Source organism: Simochromis diagramma, unplaced genomic scaffold, assembly GCF_900408965.1.
Source record: "Simochromis diagramma unplaced genomic scaffold, fSimDia1.1 OVJJ01000091.1, whole genome shotgun sequence".
Lineage (NCBI taxonomy): Eukaryota > Metazoa > Chordata > Actinopteri > Cichliformes > Cichlidae > Simochromis > Simochromis diagramma.
The window spans coordinates 2,370,090-2,387,161 of NW_024386901.1; the positions used below are offsets into that span (position 1 = coordinate 2,370,090).

Sequence of the window (17,072 nt, forward strand, 5' to 3'; positions counted from 1 at the left end):
ATTTTAATCATAATTAAAGGTATAATTAGACCTACAGTGTTTCACGGCAGTGAGACTGTTTATTCCTTTCGCTGACTTTTCCCTCAAAATAATTAGAATTTTAAAATGAATCTGTGCTCAGTGATCATAAATATGAGTAAATCACTAGTTTATTTATTGATTTATTTGGTGTCCAGAATGCTTGAGTAAGCTCTGTTGCTCCTTATAGCACATTTTAATTTGCCTAAGTCCTTGGCAGCTTACTTTCCTTTCAGAAGCTGCAGTTGCTTATTTGCTGTTGCATTGCAAAGTGGTACAGTAAGCATTCTTGGATGAGATGGAATTAAACTAGTGGTTTTCGATTTTGCCACTGTTCCATTTGCTGACGCACTCGGGACCTTTCTTCAGCTTTAATCAATTTGCTTTTTATCCCATCACATTATTTACAAAGGCATCACATCTATGAGATGAACTGAAAGTGTCTGCCATCGAAACCAAACTTGTTATAGTACTCTTTGCCAAATTCTGTGAAGTTGTGCTTATGTTATGTCAAATCTTTGCATTACTCAAAAATATTGCCTTACACCAGCACTAGTTGCAGAGAAAGTCAAATGGATCTGAGCCAGTGCATGAAAAACATCATTTTGGTCAAGGCTGGATGTTAGCTGTTGCTACAAACACTATATCAGGTATCTTTGAAATACATGAACATATATGGAAAGTCTACTAGAAGCATAGCTAAAACTCACAAGTAGAGAGGAAATCTGACACCTCTGAAGCAATAAAAAAGATAGGTGTGGGGGACTAGTGGGTAAATATTGACGCCTACGAGATCTTACTCAGTTTTTATGGCCTCTGCTGGCAATTATTAATCACCTACTTAAAAAAAGTAAAAGTTATGCATGCATCGCATGTGCAGTCACTAATGTCTAAGGTTGGCTTTTTTCTTGGTGATATCGTTGCACCACTTTTACCCAAGTTAGAGAAAATATAACGTTTTTGTATGGTTTGTTCCTGCTGGTTTACCTCACTGTCAACCTAATAAAATGAATGATGTTTCTGCTTTATGACTGCAAAAGATACAGGAAACATATTCATGTGATGAACATGTGATGCTTTGGAACAAGAGGAAGATAAGAGTAAGACTGCAGTTTGATAATATAGTTTTCCAGTAATGATTTTGCAGTTATTAATAACTATATATTTAGTATATATTTGCAAATGTGCTCATGCTCAATTTGATGTATTGCATTCAAGAAAAACAGCTCAAAGTCTCAGTTTGCTAGTGACTAAAAATGAATGACATGGACAACAAAATTCACTACAATCATAATAAACCAGTGTTTAAAACTAATAGTTTTTAGTGCACATATTGAAACAACTGTACCCAAACACAGCCCATTAGACAGTAGACAAAGTATTAAAAACACCTTGTAGTTTAAGCACATTTAAGTAATTAAGTAAATCTGTTGATGCTGTATCAGGACTTTAAACTAAAGGGCTCATCTTCAGGTCTTTGTTCGCTTCTGTCCCTGGTTTTCAGAGATGCTCGCTGCTCACATTGCGTTGTGTGTCATCTGTATCTTGTGATGCTCATTCTGTCATGTGAAGAAAATCCATCTGAACTTGATTTCTGGAGGGGAAAAAAGTCTTTTGATTCCAGTTTGATTCCTAGAAATTTTGAAAAGATTCTTATAATTTCAATCATCTTTAAATTAGGAAACTGTTCTCGCTCACTCTCAGTTCAAAAATAATGCAGCTTTCTGGGAAAAGTTAGCAATAGTTGTAAAACTGTAAAATGTTCATTTATGCATGCAGTAAATCACATGCTGTGCATCTGATTTCCCATAAATCTCTCCTTTTGTTTTATAGACTTCTTGTGATAATGTGTTCGTGAGCCGCTTGGCCCTGTTTACAAATGAGACCTCACAGAGACACACTGAGTGTATTGAGTGTTGTCTACATGCAACACGTCTATTGGCTGGTCCTGATTGCTGCAGTGGCCTCCATCAATCAGCTGATCCCTCGAACGAGGATATAACAGGAGTGTCTTATCTGTTTTTTCTTACCTAGCTTGAAATCTGCCTGTTGTGTGATGATGCTTAGCGTCTTGCTTGCGGCAGCATCACAGGTCCTTGATCATGTGGGGGCTTTGAGCTGAGTTTAGGCTGGCTATGTTTTCCTCTGTAGTTATTAGATGATAGATGTCTGTGTTCTTCCCTGGGGATGAGCTCCGCTTTAAACATGGGATCCCTTTTTTTCTTTCTTTTTCCTTTTTTTTGCACTCTCACTTTCCCTCTGTGGTGAGGAAAAGCCCATAGGTTTCCAAATAAGGTCTGGGTGAGTGCTGGCAGTATTAATAGAATAAGACTGCCGCTGGGGAAAATTTCTATTGACCTGTTGAAAGACTTTATGTGATCTGTGCTGTTTCTATGGCAGTGTGGGGGCGGGATGCTACAAGGGCTCCGTGGAGATCCATGAGCAGCTTTAGCTGGCTGGTTAGCTTCAAGTAAATCATAATTAGAGTGACGTTAACCAGCTACGCCACAGGTAGCAAGAACCCACCTTTTAAATGTCAAATTTCAAACAGCAACACGCGTTTTCTAGCAAGAGTGTTGGGAAACATACAGATCTCGACACCCTACTGTAGCAGTGAGGCTTCAGCTATCAAGGGTTTCATGCTACACGGCAATTGTTCGTACAGCTAATAAGTACTCACTCCACTGTAAATTCAGACACATTTGTTATGCAAACGAGACCCTCTCAGGCTCACAAACATAATGGTTGCTATGAAATGCTTTCGATCCAGCTGTCAAATACACCCGTATTCACTTGTGTGATGTCAGGGTCTTTGAAAAACTTTCAGGTTTAAGGTTTTGTAGCACAAAATTTGTATTATTATTATTTTTGCATGCAGTAATATTAGTTGAAGAAGGATAATAATTTGAATGCAAAATTTGATACTTTAGTCTTGTACAACCTGTTTCCAAGAAAGGTTTGGATAAAAAAAAAAAGACTTTTTCAACTGGATCATAAAATCCGTTCAGTTCTTTGTTCATTTTTTTTCATTCAGCTTTTCTGTAAAGGTTTTAGGAACATCTAAACATGTTCATATGCATGCACTGAGTAAAGTTTATAGATGTAATTCACTGTAACAGTTTGAGCATTTATGATAAAGGATCAGCAGAAAAAGCTGAAAGACCAGTAGCTGGAACATGATGGGAAACAAACCTTTGTGGGCAGGAGGACTTCTCAACTCTTGACTTTATCTAAAAAGTCATTAGTCTTCTTTGGTTTGGTCCAGTTCATCTAAACAGTGTTTCAGTTAGACAAGAAGCAGAAATGGCAAAGAGCAACCTTTTCTAAATTCAGCACCTTTCATGTCTCATGCCTCATTTTCTTTTTTTTTTTTTGTTGTTGGCTGTGTCTCACTTCCAGGTTTGCTTCCACTCCTCCTTATGAGTCTGGTTGTTTTTCCCTTTTTTTTTTTCTTTTGCATGGAGACCTGCTGAGGGGTTTTTGACTTGATAAAGACGTGCTGTGTTTGTTCCGGCAACACTGAGGCCTGTGGTGTTAATGTGATTCAGCTGGCTGATTCAACCCATTAAATAACTCTGAGAAAAGAATGGCCCACTGGCTGTGGCTTGCTGCTGGCTGCCAGTCCCAGGACTCACTGTATGCCTGCAACTGAATGGAAACAATGTCTTTTAGCACTGGTGCTTTGGGCACACGGCAACTTGCGAAGCTGTTTGATAGGTGGAAACTTGGACAGAGTCAATGAAACCCGGAGACGCCTTTTTTCCTGTAAATTAAAAAAAATAAAATAAAATAAATCGAGTTTTCTTAAGGCCTAGATGTGGAAACGTGCCTCAGAACGGGGTTTCCCACAGATGAACAGCTCTCTCTCCTGTTCTACTAACTGTTGGATGCTAGGAACATAACTGGACAGTGTGTCACTACAGTAAGCCTGCATTAAATGCAGCAGCTCAGTAATCAGTTTTCTCTGTAAACCTTACTTTATTTCTGAGTCATTACTCATTACTTGTTTTAGCTTTAGTAGAGATTTAATATACTGCTTTATGATCCCGTTCACAAAGGGATCATAAAACACATGTGTCAGTGTTTGTGTACGCGTAAGCTGAAAGCCTGGTTAGAGGATGGATGTTGTATCTTAATAATGCAAATAGCCATATTGAAGAGGTTCAGTTTTACTTTCATCTAATGTCAAATTTCCTTTCATCTTGTGACTTAGCAGCAATGGCAAACGATCTGAAGTCTTTATCCTGCATGATCAAAAGCCCAGTTAGTCATTTCCATGACTAACAATTAATACTTTTTGTGTTTTGTTTTTAAGTCAGGGTACAGAAAGCTAGCAGTAAACCAGGTGCCTTAAAAATGTCTGGGTATTCTCAGGACGATGTTACATGTTAAACGTTAGATAAACTTTTATAGACTCGGCTTATGCAAATTTTATCTGAACAGAGGCAGTTAACACGGTTAACAACAGTTAACACGGTTAACAAGTGTTAACCGTGTTAACTCTTTCTCGTGGTCTTCGACACAGAGCGCAGATCTGGGTTTAAAACCACCAATTAGTTTTTGTACGTTTTTGCCGTTTATGATGGCAGCTTTGGAAAGTGTTGTTTTTGTCCCTGTGTTAGTGCAGTGCCACTGATAAACACACTGATTATCTCTGCCTCATCACATGCAAACATTCACACTGGGATCATGTGAGTTGGCCTCTGTTGAATCTTCTAATCAGAAACAAGACAGCGCCTTGTCGGGGTTTTAGGTGGATAATCTGATGGAAGCTGTGTCAAAGTCAAAAAAGCAGGTTGTGACACCTCAGTCCTGCCTAAGGAGAAGGAAGTGCATCAGTGGAGCTCATGGAAACAAAGAGTGCCTTTGCTCTTAGAGGGAAAACAAAGGCACATGTGGAAAATATACACCGCTTTCTACCTTTGTCAAGTCGTTTATGTCTCTTTTGCATATGCAAAGTGTAAATATCCTTACTTTGCATTTTCATTTAGCCTCTAAAAAAGAAACACTTAATATTCGTGTAAAATGTTTGCCTTTAACTACATATTTGAGATCATACTTACTAAAAGTTTTGATCAGCTATGTATTTCCATAGTTCACTTTCTCATTATCACAACTCACCATTCTACCCCTCTGCAGCTTTTTATTAGCACTATAACTATATTTGACTATATTTGGTCAATAAAAAGTCAGAAAATAGTCGACAGCTTATCCACTGACTTCTTTAAATGTCTTCTTTGATTGTCCATCTGTCGCTCCTGCCTTGAGGGAATTTCTTCTGGAGCTGATACAGCATTCACTTGGATCCAAAGAACTGATAAAAAAAATTGTGATATTCCAAGGCCAAGGTCACTATAACCTCGTGAGGCCATTTTTGGTCATAAGTTAAGAATTTTTACTAAGAAGTTTAGCATTTTTGCTTGTAAATAGTTTATTGGATTTATTGGATTCTCAGAATCATATCCCAGCTGGCACAGGGCGAGCGGCAGGGTACACCTACACCCTGGACAGGTCTTCAGTCACAGGGCTAACACAGAGAGACGGCGGGACTCTCGTTCACACCATTCGGCCAATTTAGAATCACCAGTTGACTCAACCCCACTAGTTGCATGTCTTTGGACTGTGGGGGGAGGAAGTCACGGGGAGAATATGTAAACTCCACACAGAAAGATGGTGGACTCAAACCCCGGACCTTCTCGCTGTGACGTCTTACTAATCACCACCCCACTCTGAAAATAGCCCAAACTAATATTCTGACGACCGTGCAATCATTTGCACACCAAATACAGTTTCTTACTGTGATTTAAAAAGAAAAGATTCCACTTAAATACTAACAATTTTCTTCCATGAAAGCAAATATAAGAAATATAGCAATAGCAAATTAATCTGTAGGGTGAATGATTGTATGAGTGTAAAAATCCTTTTCCAGACATTACTTGCAGAATTAATACTCTTAAGTACTGTAACATATTTTCCCTTGATTTTTCGTTTTTAATTTGAAGTTTCAGTAGCTTGTGTGGATCACACCTCTCCATCTGCTAGTGCTGCTTCCGTTGCTTTTTTAAGAACTCTGTGCCAGGTGCAGTTTTGCATAATATTAATAACACCTGCATGCACACTGAGTTAGGAATCCCGCCGAGTTTAGCACTGTGCCTCCTTCTGTTTTTGGCCGTCATATGTTAGCAAGTCTTGTACAGCGAGTAGAACAAGCAGTTTCAGACGCTCGACTCACGAGTGACACAAAGGTGCAATGAAGAAACACTGCTTTCATATCGCGGCACCAAAGTTTCACCCAGACCTGAGGAGATGAAGTAGCACGCACGTGTATTCTCTGTATTTTGTTTGAGTCATTTTGTGTTTCGGTCCTCCAAAAGACATTTCCTCTATACTGGGAGGTTACTTTTGACCTCACTTGTCTGTATTGTATAGCTCACTCTAAGTGAGCTGCACCTACTGGGACTCAAATGAATCATTATATTATAGTGTAAGAAAAAAGATCTACTTATGTTCTTGATTGATTGGCCAAGAGTCAGTTTTCAGTAACGTTGTAGGGAGAAAGGGAAATGACAAGCAACAGTAGGAGCGTTTCATCCCTGGCTCACATGGAAACCCTGTTCTCACTCCCACCTTCTTCCACAGATAGTGTCCAACGTGCTGATCTTTTCCTGCACCAACATCGTGGGCGTGTGCACCCATTACCCTGCTGAGGGTTCCCAGAGGCAAGCCTTTCAGGAGACCAGGGAATGCATCCAGGCTCGCCTCCACTCCCAGAGGGAAAATCAGCAGCAGGTGAGAGAGAGGGAAAGCTCTGGTGACAAAAGAAAAGTTTGTTTGATTAAATCAAGCAAACTTTTTATTAAAGAAATGCTTCACATATAATAATGTCATCCCACCCATGATGTGCTTCAAAATTATGTCAAACACCACAAAGTTTTATAGTGAGTACACATTTATATCGCTATATCGAACAATCAACAGTAGACAGGAACTGTGTTCACAGGGATGGTCATAATATTAACAGGTTCAAAGTCAAGTTATGATTCTGTGATTATTTCTTGTCTTAAAATATCGCTTTTGCCCTTGTTTACCTTCTCCCTGTAGTGGTGTCCTATGCCCACTAGAAGATTACGTTAATGCACTTAGAAGCTTTTTGCCAGCCGCCATTAAACAACAATGCAAACAATTAAACAAGAAGCGTGTGGTGCAAAGAGATTAGGGGATACTGTGCAAACATGAGACGCATGCATAGCCAAAGACTGATATAGAACTGATGGTTATTGGAAAAAAGAAGAAAGAAAAGGAAATGAGCTCCAGGGTGAGAGAGAATCTTTAGTGAAGAAGTATTATTGTCACCTTAATAATTTAGCATGACATTTTTATACAGTACAGACTATTCATTTATAATTTTAAATTAAATCTGTTCAGGTTGAAACTCGTCTTGCAGCTCATTTTCTCACGTCATTCACCTGCAATCCAACAATGAAGGAATTAAAACTGCTTATTGTTTTGTTTTGGTATAGGTTTTTATTATTTTTTTTACCTGACATTCCCTAAAATTTGAGAAGTAAAAATATACAGCTCATCTTTTCATGCATTTCAAAATGCCATGACCTGATAACTTCTGTAATTCAGCTGTTGAGAGTATGGCCCGTATTTTTTCGCCATAGCAGCAAAGAAAGAGGTCATGCTGTCTTTGGCATTTTGAAGGTTATACTGTATTATTATTATTATTATTTTTGAACAATGGGAACAAAATGTCCAGATTTTATATTGCAAGTTAATCAGCACAACCACAAATGACCTTGGGACAAATATTCTCAGTTCGCACTAAAGCAGTGACAAGTTTTGAAGCTTCTCACGGCCCTCTCTAAATGACTTTGAGCTCGCACTGGCAAATTGGAATCAACGTTAAATTATCGGCGTTTCTTTCTTTACTTATTCAGATTGAGTCTCCTGTAATGTGGCTACAATCCTCATCTATTAACACGCTCACTTGACCTTTGAACTTACGGCTCCTTCTCTTTCCTGAAGGAACGTCTGCTGCTCTCAGTGCTTCCTCGCCATGTTGCCATGGAGATGAAAGCTGACATAAACGCCAAGCAGGAAGACATGATGTTTCACAAGATCTACATCCAAAAGCACGACAACGTCAGGTAACGATCAGGGGCTGATCAGTCACGGGGAGGAGCTGGTCTGGCATTTTTAGAGCACTTCTCCCAGTCTGACTGAGCACTCAGAGAGCTTCAGAATACACTGTTACAAACAATGCATTTTCTCAACAGTCTCCACAAAAACAATGCATGTTTGCACCGTGAGGCCCAATTCATATTTCATTAGTGTTTAATGTATTTATTTTTTGTTTCACACAGTATTTTGGTGATTGAAACTGGACTTTGAAAGCCTTCAAATGCTGCTATTAACCTACTGATTATTAGTAAACAATCTGAACTTACAAAATTAGCAACATGTAGACTTTCTGCTGTCGATTATTGATTACTGTGAAATCACAACACATTTCTTTGATGAACTGACTGAACTAAAGTATCTCAACACAACTGAGAACACAGACTTGCCAGATCTGAGCTTATTATTGTAGTTTCGCAGCCTGTGAGTGAACCTACAACATCTGCTGTCCATGCTCAATAGCTCGGGACGTTTTTACACCCTCACACCTTTTATGTGGGGGAGGTAGAGGTGCTGGGAGCAGCTAATATGTACAATTAACATATAATCTACACACTGTTAAACACACGTAAGGAAGTTGCAGCAGAAGTGCTGAATAAATGACGTTTAATCCAAGTTAATCCTGAACGGTGCTGCCTACTCACAGACAGTGGCAGAAGAGGTAGGGGGAAGTGCAGACGCTGCCATGGCAACGAGCTGTATGCTGTTTTGACAGAATATTTTTCACCTGCTTCTACGTACAGGATCCATGTATCCATCCGTGATCCAGGGCCATCAAACTCATTTTACTTCACAGATCACACACAGCCCAGTTTGATGACTGATGCAGTCAGCGAGGCATTAATTGATTCACAAGACCCAGGAAGACACACACGTACTCGTGTGTTGTTGTTGTTTTTGTCTGTTATTGTGAAGAATATTCAACATGTTAGTATTGTTTCATGTAGCACAGCTTTGAGAAAAAAGACAAAACTGTCTAAAGACTTTTATAAGACCAAAACAGCTGTGAGACCAACAGTTACTACTGTGACCATTTTTATACCGATACTGATTAAGCTTACCTGCTTCTCTTAGAAATTTTACAGCATTTAACGCCCTCTGTCTTTTAGACTGGTGGCTGAACTGGAGTTGGAGTGAAGGGTTTGGCCGTCTCAGCCTTAAACCACAGAGCTTTACTAACCAGATGGATGTCTGCATCATTTTTGTTACACAGAAATGATGCACTTGATGTGGATTTAATATCTGGAACTCTGATCGTGTTCGTCAGATCCCAAATCTTTCTCTTTATGTCTTTTTCAGTCCCACTTTGTAACAGTTCTAGTCTGTTCTTAACACACAGTTTGTTTGACTTATTTTTTATGTGGCTTTGCTCTATTAGCTGTGAACACTGTGTAAACTGTGTAGGACAATGGAAACTGATGTTAGGTTTGGCACCACCTTGTGGAGTAAGAAAAGACTACATCCATTTGTGTCAGTGTACCCACATTGCAGGGATGGAGCCTGCATGTGTCATCAGTTAAACTTCAGAGCTCTGCACTCATTTTGGGGACAAAAATCAGGTATCCATAATTTATCACAAAGCATCAGTTCCAAATCCGGTCTGATGGTCACGGTTGCAGTTAGAGTAGGTAAGCTGTGCTTATGGTGAGGGTAAAGAAATAAACGCACATCTGTACAATGCCATCTGAGATGACGGAAACAAGACTCTTTCTTCTTCTGTGTGCATGTGTGTGTGTCTGCTGGTGTGGTAACAGCAGCCCGAGTTTTGTTCCCTGTAGCTGTTGCAGTCAGGTGGCAGCCCAAACCTCCATAAATAATAGGTGTTATTGAAGTGCTTTATCACTTTGATGTGTCCCCGTGAGACTTCATGGGTTGGAGCATCAGGTCACGTACTTGTGTTCTTGTACACAAAAGTTCTTTTCATCGCTGCTAATGCGATCGTCATTGAGAATCATCTTTTTTATGCTGTCTGAGCTTAAGAGTTCAGTCTGAAGGGTGCGGATTGTTTTTGGAGCAAGGGCAAAGATTAAAGAAAGAAAGAAAGAAAGAAAGAAAGAAAGAATAAGATGTGCATGTGACAGAAGTTACTTAGGCTAGACTGCATTTGAATGAGCATATTGTCTAATTGCTAATTAAACATCAGGATAGTCACGATCATTTACCGTAGATACAGTGCTTGAACAGCTAATGCTTTAACCTCCTAAGACCCGAACTCTTCCAGAGCATGCATTTTTAATTTCTCTTTGATATTTGGGCATATTGGGGCCCGATGAATGTAAAAACAAAGAATTACCAGATTTTTTTTTTACCTTATTTTTGTTTTTAAGAAAAATAAGAGCCACATATGAGGATATTCGTTTAAAATTTTGATAGAACAGAGGCAGTATAATGTTCTTGTAAGTGGATATCAGGCCCTTGTAGAGGAAAATTGAGTATTTTGGTCTAAATAACCCAAAAACGCCAGGTCCTAGGATGTTAAGCTAATGCTGCATCCTTAGACTCATGCTTACCTGTGAAGAAGTTAGCGTTTATGTAATTATAAATCTACAACACTGGATTCCAAAAGCAGGAGAAAAATGAAGACAGAGCTTTGACAGAGCCTGTTTTCATGCGACTCACTGGGGAGTATGCTGCACATTAGCAACCGCTAAGCTTGGCTAACTTCTCTCCGCGGTCATGAGTGTAAATTTACTGTCGAGCTAACCGAGTGTGACCTGGCCTGTTCGGGGAGCGGGCAGTGGTTTGCTGGTAATTGGGGCTCTGCTGAGCGGCCGAGTAACAACAGGAAGAGAAGTGACAGCTCCCACTGCTGCCACTAAAGAGCAAGGGGGGAAACAGTTGGAGGCAGTGAGGTGGAGAGGAAGTCACTTTGGGTTTGGAGCTTATTGCTGCTGTAGAATAGCATTAGGGTCTGCAGTATTTCTACCCATCCCTCCGTCGTGAGAATTCAGACGCAAAGGGTAGCGGTTCAGTTAATGGACTGTGAAAGACATATAATTACATCCGTAGATCCGACACATTTCTACCATTTCAGCCTGAACCGCAGCTACCTAACCAAAGGTAGCGTGTGGGGAAAACATGCCTACAGGTTCGACTAATTTCAAGCAGCGGCGCCTCCAGCTCGGCCTCACTAAACACAATTAGCAGATGGAAGACGTGCAGAGTCGGGCCTGGTGGCGGTGCCGCTGGCTGCTGCGCTACACTGCAGGGCTGCTCGTAAGCTTTATAGGGAAGCTGATAAAAAGATTTCAGGACTGTGAGGCTAAGTCAGGCCGGCGGTCTTCATCAGCAAATTGTAATGTCCAAAGTCCAGAAGCAAGAACAGGCAAGTTAATTTTTTATTTATTGTCACAAAATAGTGAAGAATAAACCACTAAAAATAATAAACCAAATTTATTGGTTTATTATTCTTACATTCACAATTCTAATAGGGACAAAAACAGTCAAACTGAGCAAGTAAGTACACTCCTACATTTATCTTTCAGTTAGTCTCAGGTTTTCCAGATTAGGTGTCAATGATTAGAACATATTTAGGGAGGAACCTTTCCGACTCTATGACATCAACGATTTGCTATTAAATTGCAGATTGTCATCATGTATGAACCTATAGTGCTCTCTCAGCCCCAGAGGGGGAAAAAAACAGATGCTTATGAATCTGACAAAGGATTTGAAGACATTTATTATGCTCTATGGAAAGTTATCTACAAGTTGTGCAGATGTTGAAAGGAAATTTTCCAAGATTTCCGCAGCAAACTCTGAAAGTTTGATTCAAAAACAAGTCTGTAAAACAATCTGCATATCTGCAATATCTACAGAACCTAAGATTTACTAACATATAAGAAAATAAATCATTATCTTTTTGCAACCATCTAGAAATATCAGTGTGTGCATGTGTGTATGCTGCCACAGGACTAAGCAGCTCAGCTGATTTCAGCAGGCCTTTATTAGTTGTTTTCCAATGCAAGTCTTTTATTGTTTTGGGTCCACAGCTGTTCTTTGCTGTCTCTGTTTCCCCTTTCACATTTAAAATAATATTTAGTATGGTTGATTGTACCGACTTTCAACAAATAGTACATTCACTGCTGGAGGTAGAACAGCTTAGGAGCAATTGCCTCACCCTCACTGGCTGGAGGAACTTCAGTCATGGTGGCCATTATGTTACCTGAAACTTTTTCTTTTTTCCACTGTGTTCTTGATGGGAGAGTACAGGTGTCGTGTTGCTGCCACGGAAGTAAAGTAATATCCTCCGGCTTTTAGCAACCAGGCCAAAATATGCACTGACTGAGGGATTATGTAAGAGGGCTCTGGGGTAAATGTCTTACAATAATAACAACAATAATGTTAATTGCACGGCAGTAAAACAAGGAAAACCAGCATTACAATGTGTGTTACGCCAGCACTTAATACACATAATACAATACAAATGTACAAGTACAAGTCTCAATGTTTCCAGCCTGCTAAGATATCCCCAGACAGAATAGTGTAACTGGATCTACTCTGATGGGACGCTTATGTGTCAGTCTGAGGATAAGAACATGGAAAGAATATGGAATAATTAGAGGAACTGACCTTATGTTTGTTTTACGTATTCTAATTGACTTAAACAGAAGAATTACAACTGAACAGAGGTTTTGGTTATGCACACCTTACATAAGGTGCTGGGGCCATGCCTGACCGGATAATACGTCTTTAGTGAATAGGCAGCAACATACATGTATGCAGCAAACAACAGGAAACACATTTGATGTTCACCATCTTTATACAAAAAGACTTTAATAATGTTCAATAATGAAAACGTGTATGGTTTGCAGAAAAAAGGAATAAAAGGAAAAACAGGAAATTAAGAAAACTGTGGTGGAGAAATTGGGGGGGAAAAAGGAAGAGACAAAAGCAGAGAAGCAATGCGCCTGATGGCAGAGACTGGAGGAGCTGTTTGTTCTATCCCAAATCTTATAAATTTCCACCATGAAATCACATCATGCATTCAAATCCTGTCTTTAAATAGTTACTGCAGACATTTCAGCATTAATGTCTGCGCTTGCACCAAACACTTTATAAGTACTGTTTTAGTTTCCCCAATAATAAACAAGGGGAAAATATTCTCTTTACAGTGTGCAGTTATGACTGAGTGATTTTTACCACTCTGGGCATGTGGCACATGCAGAACGTATTGTTTCTATGAAGCCTGCACAGCTTATTTCTTATTTATGACCAGGTAAGCTATGCACATATTTAGTTAAATGTTTGTTTTAGGCGAGGGATGCAAATCAAGCAGTAAATCAAGAGCTTGTGACTGTTGAGCTTTGGGTAGTGACCACGAGACTGAGGATGCAAGCGGCAGAAATTAGCTTTCTCTGAAGGGTTGCTGGCCCCTCCCTTAGAAAGAGGATGAGATGATCAGTCATTCAAGAGGGGCTCAGAGTAGAGCCGATACTCCTCCACATCGAAAGGAGCCAGTTGAGGCGGTTCAGGCAGCTGACAGGATGCCTCCAGGGCGCCTCCTAGGTGAGGTGTTCCAGGCAGACCCAGGACATGCAGGAGAAATATCTCTCGGCTGGCCTCGGAATGTCTTGGTGTTCCCCCGGACAAGCTGGAGGAGGTGGCTAGGGAGAGAGAGATTCTTTGCTTAGGCTGCTGCCCCCACGACCTGGCCCTGGATGCTTTTTGAGGATACTGTAAATTTATCTTTGATTTTTAAATTGTACAATCAGTCTGATCTGTTGTCCTCAGTTACCACTGCAACAATCCCCGATTGTGTTCAGAATAACCATAAAAACATTCACTGATCTGAAACCAAAGTCTCTGATTCTTCTTCTAAAGAACTTCCTCTCATAATTTCTTCCCCACGTCTGTGTAATTGCCTTTAATCCTGTAAAAAAACATCAAATCCATGAAGAACAATTTAGTCCTTATAATCCAGCGTTGTTTACTATTTCCTAATATGTAAAACTTTGTCCTCTTCGAGACCGCAGCATCTAGTGCATGATCTGCTTTTTAATCATTGTCACAAAACTAAAGATCGGTAAGAGTTCACGTTGAACTATAAGGAGCCAGTCATCACCCACAGCAAAGATTAAGTGGTACTTAGGGCACTGTCTCTTGTGCATACTTATTCTCCCCTTTGTTGTTTTGTATGTTACCACCCACTGTTCCATCTCATGCTATATCCGGAAGAGGCCTTGCTCTCTGGGTCACTGGGGTGGGGAGGGATTGACAAGATCTGTACATTGTAAACAGATTAAGTACTTTAGAAAAAAAACTATTTGCATTACTAAACAAATAAATCATCATCTGTCATGATGTGCAGTGTGGCAGGCAGGCAGGAGCGGTGGACCCAAAATGCAGGACTCAGACACGGAAGTAAAACTTAAAGCGCAGCTGTATTGCTGGGAGAAACCTCACCAAAAAGACAAACAAAACTCTGGACAGAGGAACTAAGGACTAAAACACTGGAACAGAAATACTAAACCGGAGCAGGAGACAAAGCACAGCAGGTTGAGGGTGAAGCTCAGGCAGACACACCGTATAAATACACACACCAGGTAATCAGGAAATGGCACAGAGGAGGGGATGCAGCTGGAACTAATGGGCATAACGAGACAAACCTAGAACGGGAAACTCACACTCACCAACTCAGGGACAGAACACAGAGGAAAGACACAGGTAGGGATGATCGGAACACTAAACACACGACTCAAACCCTAAGAACAAATACAAAACAGAATAAACTAGAAAAGAATAATAGTAAACACAAAGCGCTGGGTCACCGACCCAGGACCACGACATCATCAGGGAGTTTTCTTTAATCACATCGGTCATTTCAATTACGTTCTGTATTCTTCTGCCTTTCTTGTGAAACACATAAAACCCCACATTTTCAGGATAGTTCATATATTTTTTGAATAAATAATAAATATTCTCAGTCCTAAAAAAATTGTGATACTATTATTACTAGTGATGTACTAGATACAACTAATTTAAATCCAGGCTTACATTTTTGGCCCATCGGCTACTTTTTTTGGATTGTGTGAGTCTTTTCTTTTTTACTTGTAAAGGTCTGTGTCCCACTGGACAGCTTTGTTTATTTATAACTAAAGAGGGTAAAGCAGCTCTGCTTCCCTTTACTTATCTTTGATGAACATGATGAAACAGGCAATAGTCAGTCTGTTAAGTGAGTGCCATAAGAAACCCAGTATACAGTTTTATTTGCAGACGGTGAGAGAACCCAGTGCCATGTTAAATGACTTCATAGACCGTTACTGCTACACTGAGAAGCAATAGGTTTTCCAGATAATATTCCATTTGGGTTTCTTTTCTACTAATTGTTAAATGTAAGTATATAACATTTACACCCAAAAGCTAGCCAACATGAAGCGATTGCTCAGGTGATGCTTCTGTGCATCCTAATAGCAAATCATTAATTGGGTGCTCAGTTTCAGCTACTTTAGCTTGGTCACAGTCACTTCAAACCTGCAAGCTGCTTTGCAGCCCAACTCCACCACAGCTTTTCACTCATGACTTAATGTCAAGTCTGTTGTCAACGCTGGCCAACAAGAGACAAGACAGACAAACCAGTCCACCTGATTCATATCACTGCAAATGGAAATAACATCTTCTCCTGACTGTTGTGGTTACATGTTCTTAATTAGATCGCAGTGTTATAACCAGGGCTGCACATAAGTGGTCCGCAGGTGCGCATTCGCTGTCAAAATAAAAGACTCGCACCAGATAAGAAGTTGCAATGCGCGTTTGCGTGCATAACATTTTCTGGAGGAGGACAAACATGTGTTTTGAACTCTTAAAGATGTCGAAGAAGCAAGCTCCTTTAAGCAGTTACTTTGGTGTTCCTCCACCTCCAAAGAAATGTCAGAAGGAGTCCGAACCGCAAAAGAAGCACGTATTCTCGGAAAAGTGGTTGCAGGAGGTGAGCTGGCTTCAAACAAATGATGAACGCACAGAGATGTGATGCAGAATATGCCGTGAAAATCCCACTCTAGCGGACAAAAACAGTGCCTTTTATATGGACGAAAACTCGAGTTGCAACTTCTTATCTGGTGCGCGACTTTTATTTTGACAGCGAATGCGCACCTGCGGACCACTTATGTGCACCCCTGGTTATAACTTTAAAACCTGTAGCACATGTCAGACTTTCCTGTCTTTCTTTCTTCCATCCCACAGTCACCCGCTTTCCTTCATTAACCGTCACTACCCAATTAGATAGACCTGTGCTGAGTCCAGACACATCGGTCAAGTGTCTGGTTTCACTTCACCTCCCATGCAACAGTTCACCGAAAGCAATCAATTATTCTCAGAAATGTGTACCCCAGAGAGGGAACTCTTAATCCTTTGCAGCCTAAGACCCAAATTGAGTAAATTTAGGAATTTTGGAGCTGGAGTTCATTAGAACACGTTAGCGCTCTTGACATATGAGCAGTCAAGAGAAAAAGGTAGCATGTGAACCCTGGACAAAAAACAAAACAAAAACAAACTGGTATAACGCTTAGACAAAATGAATTTCACATACCCGAAATACACTCACCTCAAAGCAACCACAGGGCCAGTCTTGGCATACTGTACAAACACACCATGTTCTTTCGCCTGTGTAACAGCCACTTACCCTGTGAGATTCATGTGAGCTTGTTTGGTCTAAAACATTTCTTTATTTATAGCATCCTCTTCTCCTTCCTGGAGGGTCTTAATTTGAAAAGCTAATTGTACATAGTCGGGGAAGTGATTAAATCTGCTCCTCATAATGTGAAACAATGACAACGCTTCTTGCCTGCAGGTGTTGTTGCACAGCTGAATATCGGATCGCTGCAGACAATGTATGAACTTGTACGTGATTGTGTTTATATCAGAGGCAAAAAGGC

General features: G+C 40.2%; 1 protein-coding gene across 2 annotated transcripts in view; it reads left to right on the forward strand.

The window, feature by feature from the left end:
* The window catches only part of adcy5 (adenylate cyclase 5), a 90,687-nt gene that overhangs the window by 36,414 nt on the left and 37,201 nt on the right, over window positions 1–17,072 (forward strand). For both annotated transcript variants that reach the window (XM_040034784.1, XM_040034786.1), the window contains exons 2-3: window positions 6,658–6,807; window positions 8,050–8,171. In XM_040034784.1, the coding sequence (XP_039890718.1) occupies window positions 6,658–6,807; window positions 8,050–8,171 (272 nt within the window). The remainder of the gene's footprint in view (window positions 1–6,657; window positions 6,808–8,049; window positions 8,172–17,072) is intronic.